The following is a 21,187-nucleotide window of genomic DNA, read 5'->3' as shown; positions in this document are numbered from 1 at the left end:
ATCTGGCAGCATGAGGGTGGGGGAGGGGGCAGCAGAGCCTGGGGAAGGGAGGGGCAAGAGCAGCCACTGCTACCTCTGTGCATGGGAAGGAAGTAGGAGGAGCGGGAGCTCAGAAATGCTAGTGGCTGGCCTCCCCTAACACACCCCCGTGAAAGTTCAAGTGATAAGGGTAGCCCATGTAGGGTGACCAGATAGCAAGTGTGAAAAATCAGGACACTTTTTTGGGTGGGGGTTTATAGTTGCCAAAATAAAACAAAGCCCCTAATATTGGGACGGTTCCGATAACATCAGGACGTCTGGTCACCCTAAGCCGATGTAAGGGAGTAAGGTGGCTCTTTACCCCACTAAGCAGGGGTGCAGCTGAGCTTATGACTGAGCCTTTAGCTTTTACATCTGCTTGAAGCTGGAAACTGCCTTTCTAGCTAAGGTGCCAAAGGATACATCTGTGATTCCCAGCATCAGTGTCAATAAAGCCTCAAATTGTGGTTTTTTTCCATTTCACTCTGCGGCTACCCAAGCATACAGAAAAAGGGAAAATATACTTATACTTACAGTTGTGCTGGAATCACAGCACTATATGGGGACCTAAGGGCTATATCACACAATAGGTGCCCCTGGATAGAAAGCTGCCCTCTCCACGGACAATAATATACTAAAAATAAAATCAGAAAAAGAATTATGTGTAAATGAAAACAATGCCAATAAAGCTACATTTAAATACCACATATCAAACCAACAAGAGGTTCTCTTACCTTTATTTTCAAGTTCAATTCTAGAGAAAAAAGGGCGGGGGAGGGAGGGAGAAAAGAAGAATGCTTAAAAATGGTCAAGGAAAAGCGGCACATGACTGAATGTTGTACAATAATGTAAAATTGCTTACATTCTTTTATGATTTAATGTTGACATTATTTTAGGTTCAGTGTACTGAAAGGCTATTATTACATAGGGACAGATCTGTCTAGGGCGTTCAACAACAGTGTCACTGGAAAATTCATACACGTAATACTGGAAAGAAAAAAAAAAAAGGAAAAACAGATGAAAGAGAATGACTTCATTCAGCAGTGCCTTAATGCAGTCCTTTATCCCACACCCATCTCACATTCAGTTCAGAAATATTTCTTCAAGCCGTCTGTTTGTTGCCAGCCACTGTACCTGACTCAATTCGAAGGCCCGAAAATGACTAGTCTCCAAGGAAATATTGTTTATATTCACAGAGATGTGGCAGTCATAGCCAGGAGTCGGATTGGTGTAATTTGCCGTGTAATTCTCTGGCACGAACTTGACCTTTCCCTGTGACAAACACATTTGCAAAAAAACAACGCTGGTAAAAATGCTTTAAACAGTAGCAAACCACCCATGAATTTGAAGATAACTTTGCCATCCCTCCCAGAATCTCAAAGCTCTCTATAAAAGGGGCTGCTTGCACATCCTCCACAACTCCCTAAAAGATGGAGGGAGACAGATCGATCTCTCCATCGGGGTCCCGCTGAGCAAGGGAAGCCGGTGGCGGGGAGACAGGGAGCCTATGTCCCCCACCGCACACTCCTTGTGGGGAGAAGACCCAGAACCAGAGCCCTGATTGGAGTCTGGGGCTCTGAGGGGTGGAGAGGGGCTGGGGGGTGGGGGGGGGAGGGAGCCAGGCACAAAGCTTGGGTGGGTTGCTGGGAGCCTGGGGAGTGGCAAGGAACGTGGAGCTGCCTTTCCCACTCTGCTCTCCCATTTCCGCCCCTGCTTCACCGCTCTGCCACCAACGCCCCACCTCTGCCCCCACCACCCGCCTCCCTGCTGCCAGGAGGGCTCAGAGAACGCTGGCCAAGCAGCACCTGGAGACCCACAGAGACGGGAGGCAAGAGAGGATGCCTGAAATCCAGCACCACAGCAGCGCCCAGGGGCCAGGAGGACAAACATGCAGATGGATATGGGACACCGTAACAGGGCTGCGGGATGGATCGGCGTCACGCCAGATACGTAACACTTGGAAGTGCTGCAATTCTGCCTTTGGATAGGAGTATGTGCGCCGCTCCAAGCAGCTTCCATGGGAGCCCCATCTTTGCACGCAAAAGCTGAGTTTCTCATTTAAGTCTAGCAGGGTAGTAAATAGGGTGACCAGGTGTCCGGTTTTCAACCAGAACACCCGGTTGAAAAGGGACCCTGGCGGCTCCAGTCAGCACTGCTGACCAGGGCCATTAAAAGTCCGGTCGGCGGTGATGCAGAGCTAAGGCAGGCTAGTCCCTTCGTGTCCTGGGGCACCGCGCTGTGCCCCGGAAGTGGCCAGCAGGTCTGGCTCCTAGGCGGAGGGGGGGGGGGGCACGGGGCTCTGCATGCTGCCCCCGCCCTGAGCACTGGCTCCACACTCCCATGCGCTGGGAACCAGCCAATGGGAATTGGCGGGGGCGGTGCTTACAGGCGAGAGCAGCACGCCCCACGGAGCGTCCTGCCCCCCACTCCCCGCCTAGGAGCCGGACCTGCTGGCCGCTTCCGGGGTGCAGCACAGTGCCCCAGGACAGGCAGGCAGCCTGGCTTAGTTCCGCTGCACCGCTGACCTGGAGCTGCCCGAGGTAAGCCCGCACCCCAACCCCGAACTCCCTGCCCCAGCCCTGAGCCTCCACAAACCCCCCATCCCTGGCCCCATCCCAAAGCTTGCACCCCCACCCTGAGCTCCTCCCCAAACCCGGAGCCTCCTCTTGCACCCCAAACCCCTCATTCCTGGGCCCACCCCAGAGACCGCATCCCCAGCCCAGAGCCCTCACCCCCCTTCACCTCAACCCCCTGCCCCAGCCCAGAGCCCCCTCCCACACCCTGAACCCCTCATCCCTGGCCCCGCCTCAGAGCCCTCACCCGCTCCTGTATCCCAGCCCCCTGCCTTAACCTGCAGCCTCCTCCCACACCCCGAATCCCTCAGCCCCAGCCTGGAGCCCCCTCCTGCACCCAAACCCCTAATCCCCGGCCCCACCCCAGAGCCCACACCCCCAGCTGGAGCCCTCACCCCCTCCTGCACCCCAACCCCCTGCTTCAACCTGCAGCCCCCTCCCACATTCCAAATCCCTCGGCCCCAAACCCCAGCCTGGCGCCCCCTCCTACACCCCAAATCCCTCATCCCCAGCGCAAGCCCTCACCACCCCCACACCCCAGCTACCTGCCCCAGCCTGGAGCCCGCTCCCACTCCCTGAACCCCTCATTTCTGGCCCCACCCCGAAGCCCACACCTGCATTTAGAGCCCTCATCCCCTCCCGCACCTCAACCCCTGCCCCAGCCCAGTGAAAGTGAGTGAGGGTGCGGGAAAGCGAGCCACCAAGGGAGGGGGAAATGTAGCGAGTGGGGGCGGGACCTCGGGGAACAGGCAGGGCTAGGGTGTTCAATTTTGTGCCAACAGAAAGTTGACAACCCTAGTAGTAAATAATGCATCGTGGAACAAATACTGAAAGACTTTCTCAGATGAAACTCTCAGTGATATCCACGCTTCTGGAGTAATACCAAGGCACCCTTTGATCTCATACTTCACGGTGCACCATGCCCCTAATCAATATGTACTAAATACCCCAGATTCCAAAAAAGGCATCAATATAGTATTGATTTTATAGCATATCAATATTAGGACAACACACCAACATTAACATTTTTGTCTTGCCTGCTGCTCTATGGGAACTTTCATTAACCAGTCTGTGGGGGGACAAAAAGATGGAGTTTTACCTTAATTAGTTTAAAAATTACAATACAGCCAGATTTTCCATGATACCAGGGCCTTGGATGAAGGTAGTCTGAGTACTTGGAAACATAAGCCCCTTTAAAAAAAAAAAAAAATAAATATATTTAATACTCTTTTGGGAATTCTGGATTATAAATAATGACTAAATAAGAAAATCCCAATGAAAAATATTTTAGCTGTTATACTGTATGATTTGTTCTTTGAGTAAAACCTTAATTTTGAGCCTAAGCTACCTGAAAGTGTCCCTTGGTACCCTGAAAAGGGTTCTTAAAGGACTGAAACTGTGACAGCTCAGTGTTGTTTGCTATTGTAGATTGTGGGCCCCGCATTATATTGTTGTATGATACCCAAGCATATCATGTAAGACCGCACGATTACTTCGCACCCCTCCCGAGACCCTCAAGTCTCACAGGAGATGTGTATGTTATAAGATTTTCCCAGTCAGAAGTGTTTAAATACATTTCAAAGTTAAAACTAGGGCTATCGATTTATTTTAGATATGACTGGCTACAATACACCTCATTCACTGCCAAACTTAGGGCCTACTCCTGTGAGTAGTCCTACTGATTTAGTAGGGGTACTTACAGTACGCGTTTGCAGGATCAGGGCCCTCTATGGTGAAACCTGATGAAAGGTCATAAAGAGCTGTGTATGTTGGCCTAGCATTGAGGGGGTTAATACATGCTGAGGTTATCAATTTGGAATTTATATAAGTAGGAGAGCTCAGACCAGATGTAATACTGTGGTGTTTGCTGAAGGCTTGTTTTTATTCAGCTTTCACCTGGGTTAATTAAAGAGGGACAGTCTGTGGTTCAGGCCAGATGACAACCACGCCTTCCGACTCCTTCTCTGTAACCTCTACATGCCCCTCAACTTCCAGATAAAATAACTCTAAACTATTTCATGACACAAGGGAGCTTTATGTGAAAGTCAGCATCTCCTATCCCCTTTCTCTGTGGGGAAAATCCAACAGTGCTTACAACCAAAAATACAGATAGCTACCAGCAACAGTCAAAAACAATAACTTCCAGTTCATTGGCTGCATTTATCCCTTGATTTCCATATACAAAAGGGTGGCAAGGGAAGGGAGTGAGATTATGTGTTTGAATTCATAGAGGCAACAATTTCTTGGCAGCTGCTAGTGTACAAAACATCAGGAAAAAATGAAACCACAACAGATCTTGAATTACTTTCAAAAGAAGGAGCTATGTACAAAAATATTAGGTCAAGCAGGAGAAAAAACCCTAAGAAATTAAAATATTTCAGACACTTTCTGTTTTAGCATTGCTTTCATGTAGCCCCCTTCCCCAAAAAAACACAAACGCATGTCTAAATTCTCAGAAATGTAGTGTGTGATTCACTGCCACACTACTTCAGTTTTACTCCCGTTTGATTCCACTGATTCCAGAATGTATGATTCCTGAGCAAGGAGGTGTAGTTACAATATTACTTTCAGTGGAACCAAAAACCTATTTCAGCTTCCTGATACCAATAATAAAATAGTTTAAAACAAAAGATATAATGCTGACAAACACGTCGCCTTAGTTTCAAATATTAAGTCAACTTCACAGGATGGTTTTTTTGTTTGTTTGTTTTAACTTGTAAAATGTAAAATTGATGTAAACCTCTGAATTATGCATTGATCAGCTATACGTTGGGTGTGTAAATCAAGTTACGAATATCAGTGGCCCTAATCATCTAGATTTGCTTGCCCTATTTTAATTTATATTGAACAAAATGTGCCAAAGTGTCAGGTTATAACATTTGGGGCATTCAATTACATATCTAAAATAAAAACGACAAACAAACGTCTGTTTGGTTTTTTAATACGAAAATTCACCCTCAAGAACATTAAATTAAAAGAGTAAAAATCCACAGGGCCTTTTCATCAGCTTCCTGAAATGAATGCGACTTTATGTAATTTATTTAAAAGTTCTTATTGTCATAGTACTCTTCATAATCCAGTGGGATTAAGATGCAGACATAGATGAAGCAATTCTAACCTTCCCCCTGTCTGTTATTGTCTAAACTGTTTCTAAATTTGGGGCTCAATCCTGCAAACATTTCTCTGAGCCTAGCATTTACTATCATGAGTGGTCCTACTGACTGTCAATGGGATTACTCATGATGGTTAACCCTATACCAAGTATCTTTTGCAGGATCAGGTCCTTAGACTTTTGGGTCAGGGAACGGGTCTTTTCTATGTTTTGTAAAGTGTGCAGCACTGTATTATTTTGGCACGATATTATTATTAAAAGTAGTAATAACAAGAACTGGCAAAATGCAATGGATCAGCAAGAGGCTCTGGACAAGTATGATGGTCAATGTAGAGGAAGATGTTTTAAATTTTGGCATTTTTGCTAAATTGTTATTCTGACTGAAAAAACTAAGATGGAGAAGAAAGGTGGTAAAACCATCATCATTTCAATAGCTAACTACATTACAGGAGGAAAACAACACTGATTGCTTGATCCATAGAACAACTGAATCTAATTTTAAAAAATAAGAAACAACAGATTGTTAATTTTATTTATCTGAAAGATTAAAAAAGTAAGTCATAAAAGTTCATTTGTATGTTTCTTTTCAAGAAACTGCTTGCAGTTTATTATAACAAGTCAGATTTTTTCCCCTCTGTACTTAAACCTTACCTTTCGCTGGATCACCTAGCGTGGTAAGGGATCGGGTGTTTATACGAAGTCCACTCTGACACACCGCTTTTGCCTTCAAAATAAGTTATAGCCTCATTTATTTATTTTAAAGATAAGATGTTTAGCTATCCTGTCACTATTACAACACTTAGCAAACATACTTTCAGTTAATAAATGTATTTAAGTATTGCCAAAAAGTTAATTATTTTCACATCCACAAGACACTTATGATCTGAATATAATTACGGACAGATCCAACGTTCATTGAAGTCAGTGGAAAGATGGCCCTAAATGCTGAGAGCCATTTATCAGGTCTGGCTATGACATTTAATGAACATTTTATATTCATGCAACACACAGTGCTTTGGAAGTTTTTGGAAAATTCCACCCCCTCAGAAAAGTCTTGGCAGACAGAAGGCTGATGTCTTGCACTTTCTTAATATTCTAGCATTTTACTTCCACAACCTACAGAGTTTCTTCAAAAGGATGCTTGTAAACTGCTGTCTTCTGGCACTGAGGTTCTTTTTCATTATAAATATATCTGAGCTGTTTTGCTCATGTCTGCACTGGACTATAAATTCACCAGGGGAGGGAAAATGCCTTTCCCTCTGTTTGCACAGTCTGTCAGCACTCAGACAACAACAACAGACTTTTTTAAAAAAGATCAGAGTCACTGTCAGATCCTTTTTATCAGAGAAATTCTCCTCTGGCTTATTTATACAGCAATGATCACCATGAAGAGGCAGTGCAGATTACAAAGAGAAACTAAACCATTTAAGAATAATTCTGATGGACTTCCTTGGGGAGGAGCCTCATTGAAAATGAAAGTATTCAAAGATGCAGCATCTCAATATCTTATGCTGAATAACTTTTCCACTTTACCTCGCTTTCACTATCAAACAGAAGAAATGCATAGGTCTCATCAAGTTCCTCCTTGGTATAGCCACTCGCTTCCTTTTCCTGGGTAAAAGTTTTGTACTGCAGAAGACACAAAAAGGCTGCTTCTTTTATATATTCCAAGTACTAGACCCACATTAATATTGTGATACAGGGATTATTATGCAGTTATATAGCACACTTCATTTAAAGATCTTAAAGTGCTCTACAAACATTAACTAAAGGTAACTAAAATGCTTTTTTCTTTCATTTCAAAAAGCATTTAAGGTCTTACGGTCTTGAAAGCATACATACTTAATATGTATTAATAATTATATTTTATAAATCAAAATATGGTAGTTAATAATTAGTTCCTCCTTTATTTATGTGGCAAGACCCAAGTTCAGGGTCTGTGATTTCCCTACAAATATCAGTGACCTCACTAACTCCCAAAGCAACGTAAAGAAACATCTACCTGCACTGTTTAGATGCTAGTAAGATAAACAACTGCTGGTGCAGGAGAAACACGGATCATGGAATGCCTAAAAAGCCTTTCAACACAAGTATTTATAGACTCATAGACTTTAAAGCCGGAAGGGCCCATCATGATCATCTAGTCTGACCTCCTGTTCTTGCACACTGAAGGCCACAGAACTTTTCCCACCCATCCCTTTAATAGACCCATAACCTCTGGCTGAGTTACTGAAGTCATCAAATCATGATTTAAAGACTTAAAGTTAAAGAGAATCCACCATTTACACTAGTTTAAACCTGCAAGTGACCCGATCCCCATGCTGCAGAGGAAGGCAAAAAGCCCCCTCGGTTTCTGCCAATCTGACTGAGGGGAAAATTCCTTCCCAGCCCCAAATATGATGATCAGTTAGACGCTGAGCATGTGAGCAAGACCCAGCAGCAGTGTATTTGTATTATTTGTTCATCTCTTCACCATAGTCTGTTAATTGCTTGAGGTCATTTTTATTATTATTAAAAGAATTGCAGCAGTACACTTTTTACCCTTGCAACTTCCATGTGATGTCGGCATATGTTATATCCATTTCACAGAAGGGGAAACTGATGCACAGGGAAGTTGGAATACTGTATAGCCTAGGAGTCTTGGTTCCAGTCCTCTGCTCTAAACACACTCCCTTTCTAGGGCATAAAATATATTTAAAATGGTGACAGAATTCAAACTGACCTGCTTAAACTAAAACATTTACCGGGTCTAAACAAACCACACACAAAAAGAATTCTTCATTCTTGCCCCTCTTTACAGAAATGATGTGAAGGTTTTGTATCCAGTATTAAAATTTCTTTCATGACTTGCTCCCTGGACATGCAATCATTGACGAATCATGCAGCAGGCCAGCTGATCTACCCCACTTGTTAGTGCTCAAAGTGTGCACAGGGTTTGAAGGGAAATCCAGGGGATTGTTGAAGTGCCCCTGATGTTCCAGACTGACAGCGCTTTGAAAGGGTGAAACTATGAGACAGTGGCTTTGACAGACAAGCATGACTATGCCTACTCCAGCAATTTTCTCAAAATCTCCTGCGGGCTGCACTACTATTGGTGGTATCAGTAGGAGGAGGAAAGGAACAGTTGTTTTTTACCACTGTCTCATCTGTTTACATTTGGAAGGATTTCTTCACTGGCGTATGAGCTAAAACTTCATTTGAAAGCGTAGTTTGACTCCCCCACTAGAAAGCAGGGGAGTGTGTTTGTCAAGGCTTGTGAGAACCTCGGTCCAGATGCACAAAGGGACTTGCTCAGCATTCCATTCTGCCCTTTCTGCTGGCCAAATGCAATTATGGGGGTTTATAGTTTGATTCTTTTAAAACTTTTTTCCAGGGATTTAGTACTTGTATAACTCCAGCACAGGATGCTTTTAACTGAGCTCCACGCTACAGAAAATGTCACAAGAGCCTAAGTGAGCAGGCAGGGAGCTAATTTTTTCAAATCGCTTTTCTTATCTCATGGAATTGATTTATGAAATCTCCCTAAAAATTGTGGGAGGAGAGAAAAGATTTAAGATGAGACTGCAAGTTAGAAAAGCAGTAGGCTGAATATCACACTTTCATTTTTTGTACTTACGCCCAAGTGTGACTGCAGCATTGAAGACGGTCTGATCGGATTTTAAAACAAACGTAAATGTTTGCTAAATTATTGTTAAATAGCAAATGAATTGATTTCTAGTTTAGGAGTCCATGACTAGGATTCCCGGGCTACAATAATATAAATAATAATATTATCTAAAAAAATAAACTGTTATTAGGTTGACAAAAGAATTCTGCCGGCGACCTACCTGTGCCTACAGTGGGGGTTAGGTCGATCTAACTATCTCACAGAGGGCATAAGAACATAAGAATGGCCCTACTGGGTCAGTCCAAAGGTCCATCTAGCCCAGTATCCTGTCTTCCGTCAGTGGCCAATGCCAGGTGCCCCAGAATAGAACAGGTGATCATCAAGTGATCCATCCCCTGTCGCTCATTCCCAGCTTCTGGCAAACAGAAATTTTTCACAACCCTGAGCCATGTGGCCAGGTTGACTTAAGATTTAGGTGTAGAGCAGGCCTCTCAGAGCCTTGGATTACCTACATCAATGGAAAACCCCTTCCACAGATATAGGAAATCTCTACACTCTACAGTGTAACTGTGCCACTGTAATGCAGTGTGAAAGAGTCAGAGTGGCCTAAGGCTGATTTGGCAATCGTCCCCATGCAAGTCCAATTGAGGAGATAATTGGTTAAGGACTGGATGTTTAACCAGTTAACAAGGCGAGTCAGCTGCTCAGCTGAGGACAGTTAAAAGAGAGACAGGAAGAGGAAAGGTTCAGATCTTCTACACTTTCCACAGCATGCACCCGATGAAGTGAGCTGTAGCTCATGAAAGCTTATGCTCAAATAAATTGGTTAGTCTCTAAGGTGCCACAAGTACTCCTTTTCTTTTAGGAAGAGGAAAGAGCAGGGAGGGATACACAGGAAGGAAGGGCCAGTGAAGCCCAGGATCTCAGGGAGGTGAGATCTCTTCCCTCCCTCTTCCCCTCCACCTCCCACCCCCCTGCCTAGAGGAAATGTAAAAGTTTTATGTTGTGGAGGGACAAGGACTTGTCTACTGTAAATAAAGCACTGGGTGTTGAACTTGCCACTGGCATACATGAGGACTGCTTGCAGAGAGGAATCCAGGGTGAGGTGAACCCTGCCCTGTGACACGTTGACTACGATTTCAGCTCTATTTTTAGTTAATGACAACAGAAGCACTGGTTCCTGGGGGCTCGAAGAGTCATTTGCAGTCTTCAAAGAATACAGCCTCAAGCACAATACAAATGAAGATGGTACTGGAAAGCCCTCTTTAAATAAATATTTTTAAAATGGTTTCACCCCTGCTGTAGAAAGGGCATGATGTGGTTCAGTCTTGTGCATGTGTAACCCACACACCTCCTGGGTGCGGTGTTCTGTCCCATCTAGTGGTACCGAGACCACTTAGAGAGAGAGTTAAATGAGTCTGCTCTACAGCCTTAGCTAAGAAGTCAGTTGGCTTTTAGCTCATGCGGTAGAAGCTCATGCACTAAGCTCCAGAGGTCCCCTGGTTTGATCCCGCCCGCCGACAACTGGGGTCTGTCGGCGTTACACATGAATGTTTGCAAGAGGAGTTAAGGGAAGAGCATAGGGAGCTATCCTGGTCACAGGTAGATGGAGGACCTGACATGTCCCAGCCAGGGCCACGATAAAAGGAGAGATATCCTGATTTAACTTGGGGCTCAAGTCAGCATGAAGCAGCTCATGCTCCATGTGAAAAGCCCTCGAGCATAAGCATCGCATTAGCATTTCAACCGGGCGTGAGGGCCCCCCATGACTTGTAGAGGAGGCCCTGCAGCTGCAGGTTTTGCAGCCTTTATTCCACAGTCAAAGGAAGGAGTGGGGTAGGGAGCAGAAGGGTCAAGAAGAGAAAAGAAAGAAAATGCTCGACTCATTCACGAATTGTAAATTGGGCAAAGGTCACAATGGGACGTATAAATTAACTGAACTCTGGAAACGAAAGAATCAAAACATCTGCCACAAATGGCAGGCAAAAAAAACAATGGAACATAACAGAAACCTGGAAGACATGGAAGAAATTCCCTCCTTTGCAAAACCTTTAACTAAACCCCTCGCCCACGAAACATACCTCCTTTAAAAATACATCATTATTCACCAAAGTCACTCGACTGTACTGAAAGCCATTCCGAGATGTGGAATCCAAATATGAGTTATGCAGCACCGAAACTGCTGACTGGTAAAGGGAACTTGAATCCACTGGCATTTGGTGAAAAGCTGTAAGTAAAACAATAAAGAAGTGAAAATATTCAAGAAGACAGTGTGTGTACACAGATAACCATGAGAGTCTCTTCTGATTTTGGTAGCAGCTGAGCAAAAACAACAACAAAAATTGCTAAACTTATTGATAATTCAACAAACCCTGACATTAAATTACAATTAAAAATGTAAAATAAAATTGAGGACATAGGGAAGAAAGGTCTCACCTCATTTCCCTGGTGCCTGTAACTCAGTTCTACGTAGGACTTGTATATCAATCTCTCTATTTGAATTGGGAAGGCTCTTGGTAGCAACTACCCTCAAATTCATGTAACCTACAATACTTTATAGCTGCAGTTTAAACTACTATCAAACAGGAAGAATAAGAGTTCACTGTTCTCCTCTAGCTTCATTAATAACCTCTAATAACTACTGAGTTCAGTTCCCACACTTTTCTCACAGGACCCCTTCTCTCAACCCCCTCTAAAGAGACAGGACGCTGAGGAAGCCTTATTTTATTCAGAGCAGGCACACCTTCAAATTCCTTTTCACAGCCCTGTTTTGTTTTGTTTGTAAATGATATAAATGCAAAACCAAAGAGAATAACATTTAAATAATAGGGACAAATGAGACCTTACAGCAAATTATGTTTGTGATTCCTAATAATGCCAGATTTGATCATAATATTACAAATATCATCTTAGATCTGTTGTCCCTCTGCTGAGCAGTAGCAGAGGTTGGGACTTTGGGAGTTGGCTTTGTCTTGGAGGAGAAATCAATGATGTGGAGTCAAGGATTTTCTCTGTGTAATTTGTTTATTTACACTATATACACCAGTCATTGAACAAAGGTCACTAACCACATGCAGGCAATCCCAATCCCTCGTTAAGAAATGTCAGGCCAAACACCAATGCCCATTTCCAGGAAGCCACTCTTCAGCAGTAAGAATAGTTAGAGAGAATGATTAAAGCAGAAAAACTCATGGTTTACCACAGCTCCCTCAAAAGAGCTGTGGTAAACAGCCAGTCAGCCACAAAACTAACACAAATACAGACTAACACGGCTGCTACTCTGAAACCTGACATCAATACAGTGTTCAGACCGCATACTGCTCACATTCTAAGAAAAGGCATTTGTAAACCCACGTGTAACAGTAGCAACTGGTGATTCATGCCATAACAGATCCCAAACTATATGTAAATATATTTGACTAGGGAAAAACAAACAGTGTGTTACTATAGAGCTATAGTTGCTAAAATCTATTCAGAGAAAACACAAACACTTAAAATACAGGAAATCCTGAATTAAGGTTCTTAGACTTCACAAATCTTTACTACAGGTGAGGGTGCACAAGCCGGAAGCTTCAGTTCACAGGTTTAGTTTTCAGTAAAGACAAATTACAAAAGATGTTTTTGTAACTTGTGAACTTAAAATAGAACATGAGCCTGAAGTCACTGAACGACAATAAATATGGAAGCTCACAATGCCATTTAGAGAGTAATTTTTCAGTGGATAGTGGTGCTTTAAGAAAGATACCAGGAGACCTGTAAAGGCAAGGGGTTAGATCTCACGTCAAAAGTAATATCTTCATCATAGTTATGACTAAGTAAGAGATCATTAATCTCTCTCACACCACATTTTTCACTTTTATGATCTCAGGTTTTTTCAAGTGAGTTTGAAGGTTTTTCTTTTTTGCTTCTTTACAATAAAAAACGTCCCTAGTCCTCAAATCCCATTATCCCTGTCAATTACTCAGAACCAAAAAGATCTAACATAAGGAAAATAATAGGCCAACACTCCCAAACTGGCAAGCTTTTAATTTATTTAACATAGGCAATGTTGCCTATAGCCTCAGAGTTATCTGATTTTGCATTTCTGCAGCATATGATTTGCAACAATAAAGGGAGATAAATTCTAGTTTTATGTGGGTTAAATGAAACATATGAAGAAAGGCAATTACATCAGTGGAAAACCAGATTTAAATAATTGTTGTAATAAATGCATTTAGAGGACAGACAAGAATGGATATCAGGTTATAATTATGGAAATTAATTATTCGAAAGTGCCTTTTCTCTTTTAACCTTCCTGTGGAAAAGTTACCTCTTTTTTCCCTGTTCACATTTGCCCTTTATCTATCCTGTATTGTACTAATCACTCTGTTGGGATTAGAAAAGGAGTACTTGTGGCACCTTAGAGACTAACAAATTTATTTGAGCACAAGCTTTTGTGAGCTACAGCTCACTTCATCGGATGCATACGATGAAGTGAGCTGTAGCTCACGAAAGCTTATGCTCAAATAAATTGGTTAGTCTCTAAGGTGCCACAAGTACTCCTTTTCTTTTTGTGAATACAGACTAACACGGCTGTTACTCTGAAATCTGTTGGGATTATTATTTAAAAAGTAGAAGTAAAAAAGTAAGAAGCAGAACTATTTTTCCTAAACACACAAAGATGAAAAATATAAACAGCTTAAAGAAAAACATCTGAAAGATATTAATCTATTTTCTCTTATTGAACCTAATGATGATTAAACGGAATATATTAGTTTGCTTTTTCCTGACCCCTCTTATTTTTCTTTGTCTGTAACTTTCCCGCTCACATCTTGAAGATATTAAGAAGATAACATGGGAGGTCAGACTTATTCCTGTAAATCAGATGAGGAATTTTATATAGGTAGAATAAAATTACCTCAACGGTTTCAATGGAAATACACTAGCTTTCTTCCCTTCCTGTCACAAATTTTATGAGAGTGCTGCTGTACGCTTTTACATTCCACCTCAGTGATGGCTGAATTTCATTGGTGAAGGAAGTAATAAAGGCCCGGTTCTTCAAATACGTAAGCTCATAAATCACTTTACTCACACAGGTAGTCCCTGTGATTTGAATGGGGCCAAGGCACAAAACAAGATTAAACCAGCTAGAGACACAAAGAGTAACAAGAAAACATTCTACAAATACATTACAAGCAAGAGGAGGACCAAGGACAGGGTATGCCCATTACTCAATGAGAGAAGGAAAACAATAACAGAAAATGTAGAAATGGCAGAAGTGCTAAATTACTTTTTTGTTTCAATTTTCACCAACAAATTTAGTAGCAATTGAACATCTAGCTTAATGAATGCCAGTTAACAGAAGATAGGATCAGAGGCTAAAATATGGAAAGAACAAGTTAAAAATTACTTAGACAAGTTAGATGTTTTCAAATCACCAGGGCCTGATGAAATACATCCTAGAATACTCAAGGAGGTGACTGAGGAGACATCTGAGCCATTAGCGATTATCTTCGAAAAGTCATGGAAGATGGGTGAGATTCCAGAGGACGGGAAAAGGGCAAATATAGTGCCCATCTATAAAAATGGGAATAAAGACAACCTGGGGAATTACAGATCAGTCATCTTAACTTCAGTGCCTGAAAGATAATGGAGCAAATAATTAAGCAATCAATGTGAAGAAACCTAGAAGATAATAATGTGATAAGTAACAGTCAGCACAGATTTGTCAAGAACAAATCATGTCAAACCAACCTAATAGCTTTCTTTGACAGGGTAACAAGCCTGGGGCGAGGGGAAGTGGTAGATGTGGTATATCTTGAGTTTAGTAAGGCTTTTGATACTGTCTGACAGTTTATGACTGTCTCATAAACTAGGGAAATACAGCCTAGATGGAGCTACTGTAAGATGGATATGTAACTGGTTGGAAAACCATTCCCAGAGAATAGTTATCAGTGATTCACAGTCAAGCTGGAAAGGCATATCGAGTGGGGTCCTGTAGGAATCAGTTCTGGGCCCGGTTCTGTTCAATATCTTCATCAATGATTTAGATCAGAGGTCAGCAACCTTTGACACCCGGTCAGTCAAGATAAAGCCACTGACTAAAGCAGTGGCTAGCACTTCCTTCGGCCCGCGCCACTTCCCGCAGCTCCCATTGGCCAGGAATGGCAAACTGCAGCCAGTGGGAGCTGCGGGGCTCCATGCCTCTGGACCCTCCAGATAAACAAACTGGCCCGGCCTGCCAGTGGCTTTACCCTGACAGGCTGCGTGCCAAAGGTTGCCAACCGCTGATTTAGATAATGGCATAGAAAGTACACTTATAAAGTATGCAGATGATACCACACTGGGAGGGGTTGCAAGCGCTTTGAAGGACAGAATTAAAATTCAAAATGATCTGGACAAACTGAAGAAATGGTCTGAAGTAAACAGGAAGAAATTCAATTAGGACAAATGCAAAGAACTCCACTTAGGAAAGAACAATCAATTCTACCCACGCAAAATGGGAAATGACTGCCTAAGAAGGAGAATTGAGGAAAGGGATCGAGGGGTCATAGTAGATCACAAGCTAAATATGTGTCAACAGTGTAACACTGTTACAAAAAAAGCAAACATCTTTCTGGGATGTATGAGCAGGAGTATTGTAAGCAAGACATGAGAAGTAATTCTTCTGCTCTACTCCGTGCTGATTAAGCCTCAACCGGAGTATTGTGTCCAGTTCTGGGCACCACATTTGAGGAAAGATATGGACAAACTGGAGAAAGTCCAGAGGAGAGCAACGCAAATGATTCAAGTTCTAGAGAACATGGCCTATGAGGGACGATTAAACAAACCCAGTTTTTTCAGTCTGGAGAAGAGAAGACTGAGGGGGGACATGAGAACAGTTTTCAAGTCCATAAAAAGTTGTTACAAGGAGGAGGGAGACAAATTGTTCTCCTTAACCTCTGAGGATAGGACAAGAAGCAGTGGGCTTAACTTGCAGCAAGGGCAGTTCAGGTTGGACATTAGGGAAAGCTTCCTAACTGTCAGGGTGGTTAAGCACTGGAATAAATTGACCAGGGAGGTTGTGGAATCTCTGTCACTGGAGATTTTTAAGAGCAGGTTAGACAAACACCTGTCAGGGATAGTCCAGTTAATATTTAGTCCAGCCACAAGTGCAGGGACTGGCCTAGATGACCTCTCGAGGTTCCTTCCAGTCCTACGATTCTACTCACAAGAGTTACTCACCTATGTGTTTGTAAGATTGGGGTGTTGGAGCGCTTCAGTGAAACTCCACACGCGTCTAAGAGTCTGCTTGCATGGATCCAATTACAGTACTGGGACCTGTGTTTGTCTAATGCCTTGGGATCCTTTGGAATAGAAAGCACTATTAAAGTGTCAGATACTCATGTATTATTGGCTGAGGGAAGGTAGGCCTTACACTCAACTCGATGACATTTCTCTGTCTGCCTGTAAAACAATCACTTTTGAATGCCACATTTGTAGTTATATTTCTCGCTTTTTCACTAATTCTCATTTAAACACTTCTGATTTACACCTGATTTCAGGACCAGCGGTAGCCACTTACAGGAAGCTCCTATAATTCTCAGAACCTAATCAACAGAGGTGGTGGGCATGAAAGAGGGGGTTGTTGGCATAAGCCTACGGGACTCAATACTGAAATTCACAGGGGGAAATGCAGCCATTTGTATTTCACCACAAGTCTAGTGAAGATAAGCCCATTAGGGGTGAGAAGCCTTGTACAGTGCTTTGGAAGAGCTGGGGGCTCAACTGGGCCCAGAGACCCCATAAAGAGCTTGGGGGGCGGTGGAAGAGAATCTGAGGGGCAACAATCAACTGAGGGGTTAATCTTCAGGAATGTAGCTTTCTAAATGGTCTCCCACAATGCTCAACCCCAGACTCCCATGGGACTCTGTGCTTCCCCGTGTTGGATCTGTGGGGTAGGAGTGTGTGTGCACTCTCTGCTACTCCCGACTGGACTTTCTCTCTCGTGTGTGTGTGTGTGAATCCTGAAAGAGCGGTGGGCAAATGGCAAGAGGAGAAGGGGGCAAGTGGGGGAGGTTTAGCTCTATTCTCTGAGCACCTGCATAGGTCCAGCTCTCTCAAACTAAACAAGGCACAGAAATGCCACAAAGCCATAAAAGTTCTAGCCGCAGAGAACATTTGTGCTCTTCCTTCCGATAGGAAGGTCCCCAGCTCTGCCACAACCTTCCGGAGTGACATTGGCCAAGCAAAAGTCAACCTGGGCCTCAGTTTCCCATCTGTAAAACGGGGCAGAGGCGGGATTGGGACTGTGTGTGAGAGAAGACTGGGAAGATGGCTTCCAATGCCAATGAATTGGGATCTGTTTGGGGCTGGGGACTGGACGTAGGGGTTCATTGGACGAGATGGGGACGGGGGAAAGAAATTGAGGGAACGAGGTCTGAAAGAGGGTTGGGAAGATAGGTATGTGGGGCTGGGTGGGCATAAGAAGAAGGGTGTTAGAGGTAGTTGGGGTGTGTGTGTGGGGGGGAGATGGGGTCCTAGGGTGGGGGAGGCTATGGTTGAGGAGGGCCTGGAGACTGGGAGTAGGGCACATGGGGGGCTAAGTGGTTTGGGTGTGGAGGCATGGGGACTAGGGGGTTTGGGGTAGAGTTGAAAGGTGTGGGTGAGGGAAGATAGGATGGATAAGGTAGGGTTGGGGGCACAAGGGGGCTGAGTTTGGGGGAGATGGGAGCCAGGGGGGTTGGGAGTAGGGCCGAGGGGCTCAGGACTGAGAGTGTGGGTGGAGCCTGGGATTTGGGGGTAGGGCTGAGGGGGCAGGGGACATTGAGGGAGGCTGGTTATGAGAGCACTGAAGGAAGGAGAAGGGTGAGACTGGAGGAGATGAGGCAGCATTGGGGGGCTTCCCCTTCCCCTCAACTGCAGGCCTGGCTCACTCCCCGGAGGCCGCTCCCCCTCCCACTCAGGTCCACCCGAGGGTGGTTACCTCTCTCCAAGTAGCCTGGCCTGTCTGTGGGCAGCAATCCTGGGTGAGCAGGTGACACCGGCAAAGCTAAGCACTGGGAGAGGGGGCAGCGGTGCATGCCCCTAGCGACGGAGACTGGCAGGAGTGTTTCGGGAGGAAGGGGGAAATTTTTACAGGGGGGCAGGATTTGGGGGCAGTTTTCAGGAGGTGGGGGCAGTTTTCAAAGGGAAGGGATCTGGGGGGCTGGGAGCCATGCCAGCATCACCCCACAACCTACACTGATGGAAGAGGTTTTCCGTTGCTATAGGAACGCCCTCTCCCTGAGTGACGGTACCGTTCTTCTGTTGACCTAGCTGCATCTACTGGGGGGCGGGTTAGGTCGGCTCAGTTACAGCCCTCACACCCCTGACCGACGTACCTATGTCAATCTAAATATTAAGCGAAGACCAGAGCTAATAACGTAAAACCCACTTATATATAACTGCAGCCACACTGAGCGGTTGTACTGCTTTAACTGTACCAGCAAACAAGATTCACCCTGCTAACCGACAGTTATACTGACACAAAAAGCAGTCCTCAGACTCCTAGCAATGACAGCAGGAGACTATTGGGCGTGCCCAGCAAGTCCTTCAGTGCCCTAAGGTCTGCGCCAACTCCCACTGAAATCAGTGGCCGTCTTTCTACTTCCGTCAAAGGGGGCTGGATTGGGCCCTGCAAGTGGCTACAGCCTGATGTTTTGGCTTTTCTTTGCGTAACAGATCGTCTCCGAAGGTTCACCAGAGAACAACTGGGCCTTGTGTACGGTCGTGTCTTTGGTTGGAGAAGGGGCTGATGGTAAGAGGATGAACTGCAGGCTTTACCCATGTCTGGTCTCACCGCATTACACGACTGATGACAGCATCTGCCATGAATGACTTTTCCCGGCTAACTTCAGAAATGTAATTGGGTTAATCTGCTAAAAAACATCATGGGCCCCTTCATGGCTTGAAGATTCAATCCCCTCTTTCTTGCCCTACTTCCAAATAAAACCCCTCACAATTATTGGGACCCTCCCACCATTCCTCTGCAACATGATCTGTCTTTTAAGTAAAATAAGAGCCAGAGGAATGCTGAACCTCAGCCCGGGGTGGGCAAAGTTTTTGGCCCGAGCGCCACATCTGGGTATGGAAATTATATGGTGGCCCATGAACGTTCACGAAATTGGGGGTTGGGGTGTGGGAGGGGGTGAGGGCTCTGGGGCGGGGCCAGAAATGAGGAGTTCAGGGTGCAGGAGGGGGCTCCGGACTGAGGCAAGGAGTTGGGGTACAGAGGGGGTGAGGGCTCTGGCTGGGGCTGAGGGCTCTGGGGTGGGGCTGGGGATGAAGGGTTGGAGGAGCAGGAGGGGGCTCCAGGCTGGGACTGAGGGGTTCGGAGGACGGGAGGGGGATCAGGGCTGGGGCATGGTGTTGGAGTGTGGGAGGGGGATCAGGGGTGCAGGCTCAGAGCAGCGCTTACCTCAAGCAGCTCCCCGAAGCACTGGCATGTCACCCCTCCAGCTCCTACACGGAGGTGCAGCCAGGTAGCTCTGCACACAGCTCTGTCCATAGGCACTGCCCCGCAGCTCCCACTGGCCACAGTTCCTGGCCAATGGGAGCTGCAGGGGCAGTGCTTGGGGCGGGGGCAAGGGGGACATGCTGCTGCTTCCGGGAGCTGCGCAGAGTGGGGCAAGCCCCTGGCTGGAGCACCAGAACAGGGCAAGCACCGGACCCTGCTCTCCGGTGGGAGCTCAAGGGCCGGATTAAAACATCTGGATGGCCGGATGTGGCCCCCGGGCTGTAGTTTGCCCACCCCTGCCTCATCCTGTGTCTCTCATCACCCAGGTTTGCAGAATTATTAACATATTCCATCAGTAGTACGTTTTCCCTGGTGTCCAAAACTAGCTCCACAGTCTGCCTGGGGGAAAGGCAGCAGCATGCAGCTACTTCTAGCCTTTTAGTTACTTTTTCTTTTTGTGGCCAAATGCCACATCCAGTGTGGACTATTTGTGGCTTGGAACACACAATTTGGCAGACAGCAGAACTCAAGTGAACAGTGAAGACTCTGATTTCAGACTCCTCTGGCTTGTTGAGCTGCAGAGTTATCTCAGGGGATCAGCACCCAGGTTAGCTCAGCCCTGGTGCGAGCAGCCGCCCTGCAATGCCCTACCCGAGTGACTGTGTCCGCACTGGTGCTGCGCTCCCCCAGCCTTCTGGGGGCACATCCCACAGTTCTTTGTGCAACAGTACGCTGAGCTGCTGTTTCCCAGTGAATTGTGGGAGAACGCGTCCGTCCCTCTGGGCACACGGGGGGAGTTATGGGATGGCACTGGAGGACTGAGAACTCAAGTGGTTTAACTTGTGTCCATACTGCAAAGTGGGCGGGTTACCTGCCTAAGTGAAAGCAGAATTCAGGCTCTAATCCACCCCCTCTCTGAACCAGCTAGCCCTGGCTGAAAGCACCACTAAACTCAGGTGAGAGGCTTTTATGGGTTGAGAGGGAGGTGGCAACGCCCAGGCAAATGCCTCATGTGGCCTAATGAACCACAAAAATCAGAGTGAAACGGATGGCAGATCTTGTCCTTAAACACAAGAATGTTTAAATGATATGCTGCAATCACTACAAGCCTGTTGGTGGATTTACTCTTGAGTCACTATTGCTTTGATGATCGTTTAAGGAATTTTGAATGATAATTTTCATTATTAAAAACCCTAAGCTACAAGTTTGCCACTGGGCCTTGTGCGTCCTTCTTATAAGTCTCAGCCCTGCAAATATTACCAGGCATGGTGCTTACTACTGAGCGTAGCACCACTGAATTGGACCAGACTGGCTGCATTAGTAAAGTTACTTGTATGTGTTAGTACTTGCAGCATTGAGAACCTTAGACCACATCTAGCTGGTTGTCCTTATATTTTAGCTAAGCTGCAGGTGAACACCAC

At 45.1% G+C, this 21,187-nt stretch overlaps 1 protein-coding gene across 1 annotated transcript in view; it reads right to left on the bottom strand.

The window, feature by feature from the left end:
* The window catches only part of TASOR2 (transcription activation suppressor family member 2), a 73,130-nt gene that overhangs the window by 43,050 nt on the left and 8,893 nt on the right, over positions 1 to 21,187 (bottom strand). Inside the window, exons 2-9 of the mRNA XM_074942717.1 lie at positions 11,392 to 11,537; positions 7,237 to 7,332; positions 6,355 to 6,427; positions 3,691 to 3,782; positions 1,153 to 1,290; positions 881 to 1,005; positions 753 to 772; positions 553 to 652 (exon numbers count right to left, since the gene is read on the bottom strand). Coding sequence (XP_074798818.1) covers positions 553 to 652; positions 753 to 772; positions 881 to 1,005; positions 1,153 to 1,290; positions 3,691 to 3,782; positions 6,355 to 6,427; positions 7,237 to 7,332; positions 11,392 to 11,537 — 790 coding nt within the window. The remainder of the gene's footprint in view (positions 1 to 552; positions 653 to 752; positions 773 to 880; positions 1,006 to 1,152; positions 1,291 to 3,690; positions 3,783 to 6,354; positions 6,428 to 7,236; positions 7,333 to 11,391; positions 11,538 to 21,187) is intronic.

This window comes from Natator depressus, chromosome 1, assembly GCF_965152275.1.
Source record: "Natator depressus isolate rNatDep1 chromosome 1, rNatDep2.hap1, whole genome shotgun sequence".
NCBI lineage: Eukaryota > Metazoa > Chordata > Testudines > Cheloniidae > Natator > Natator depressus.
This window is presented reverse-complemented; position numbering and strand designations above follow the sequence as displayed.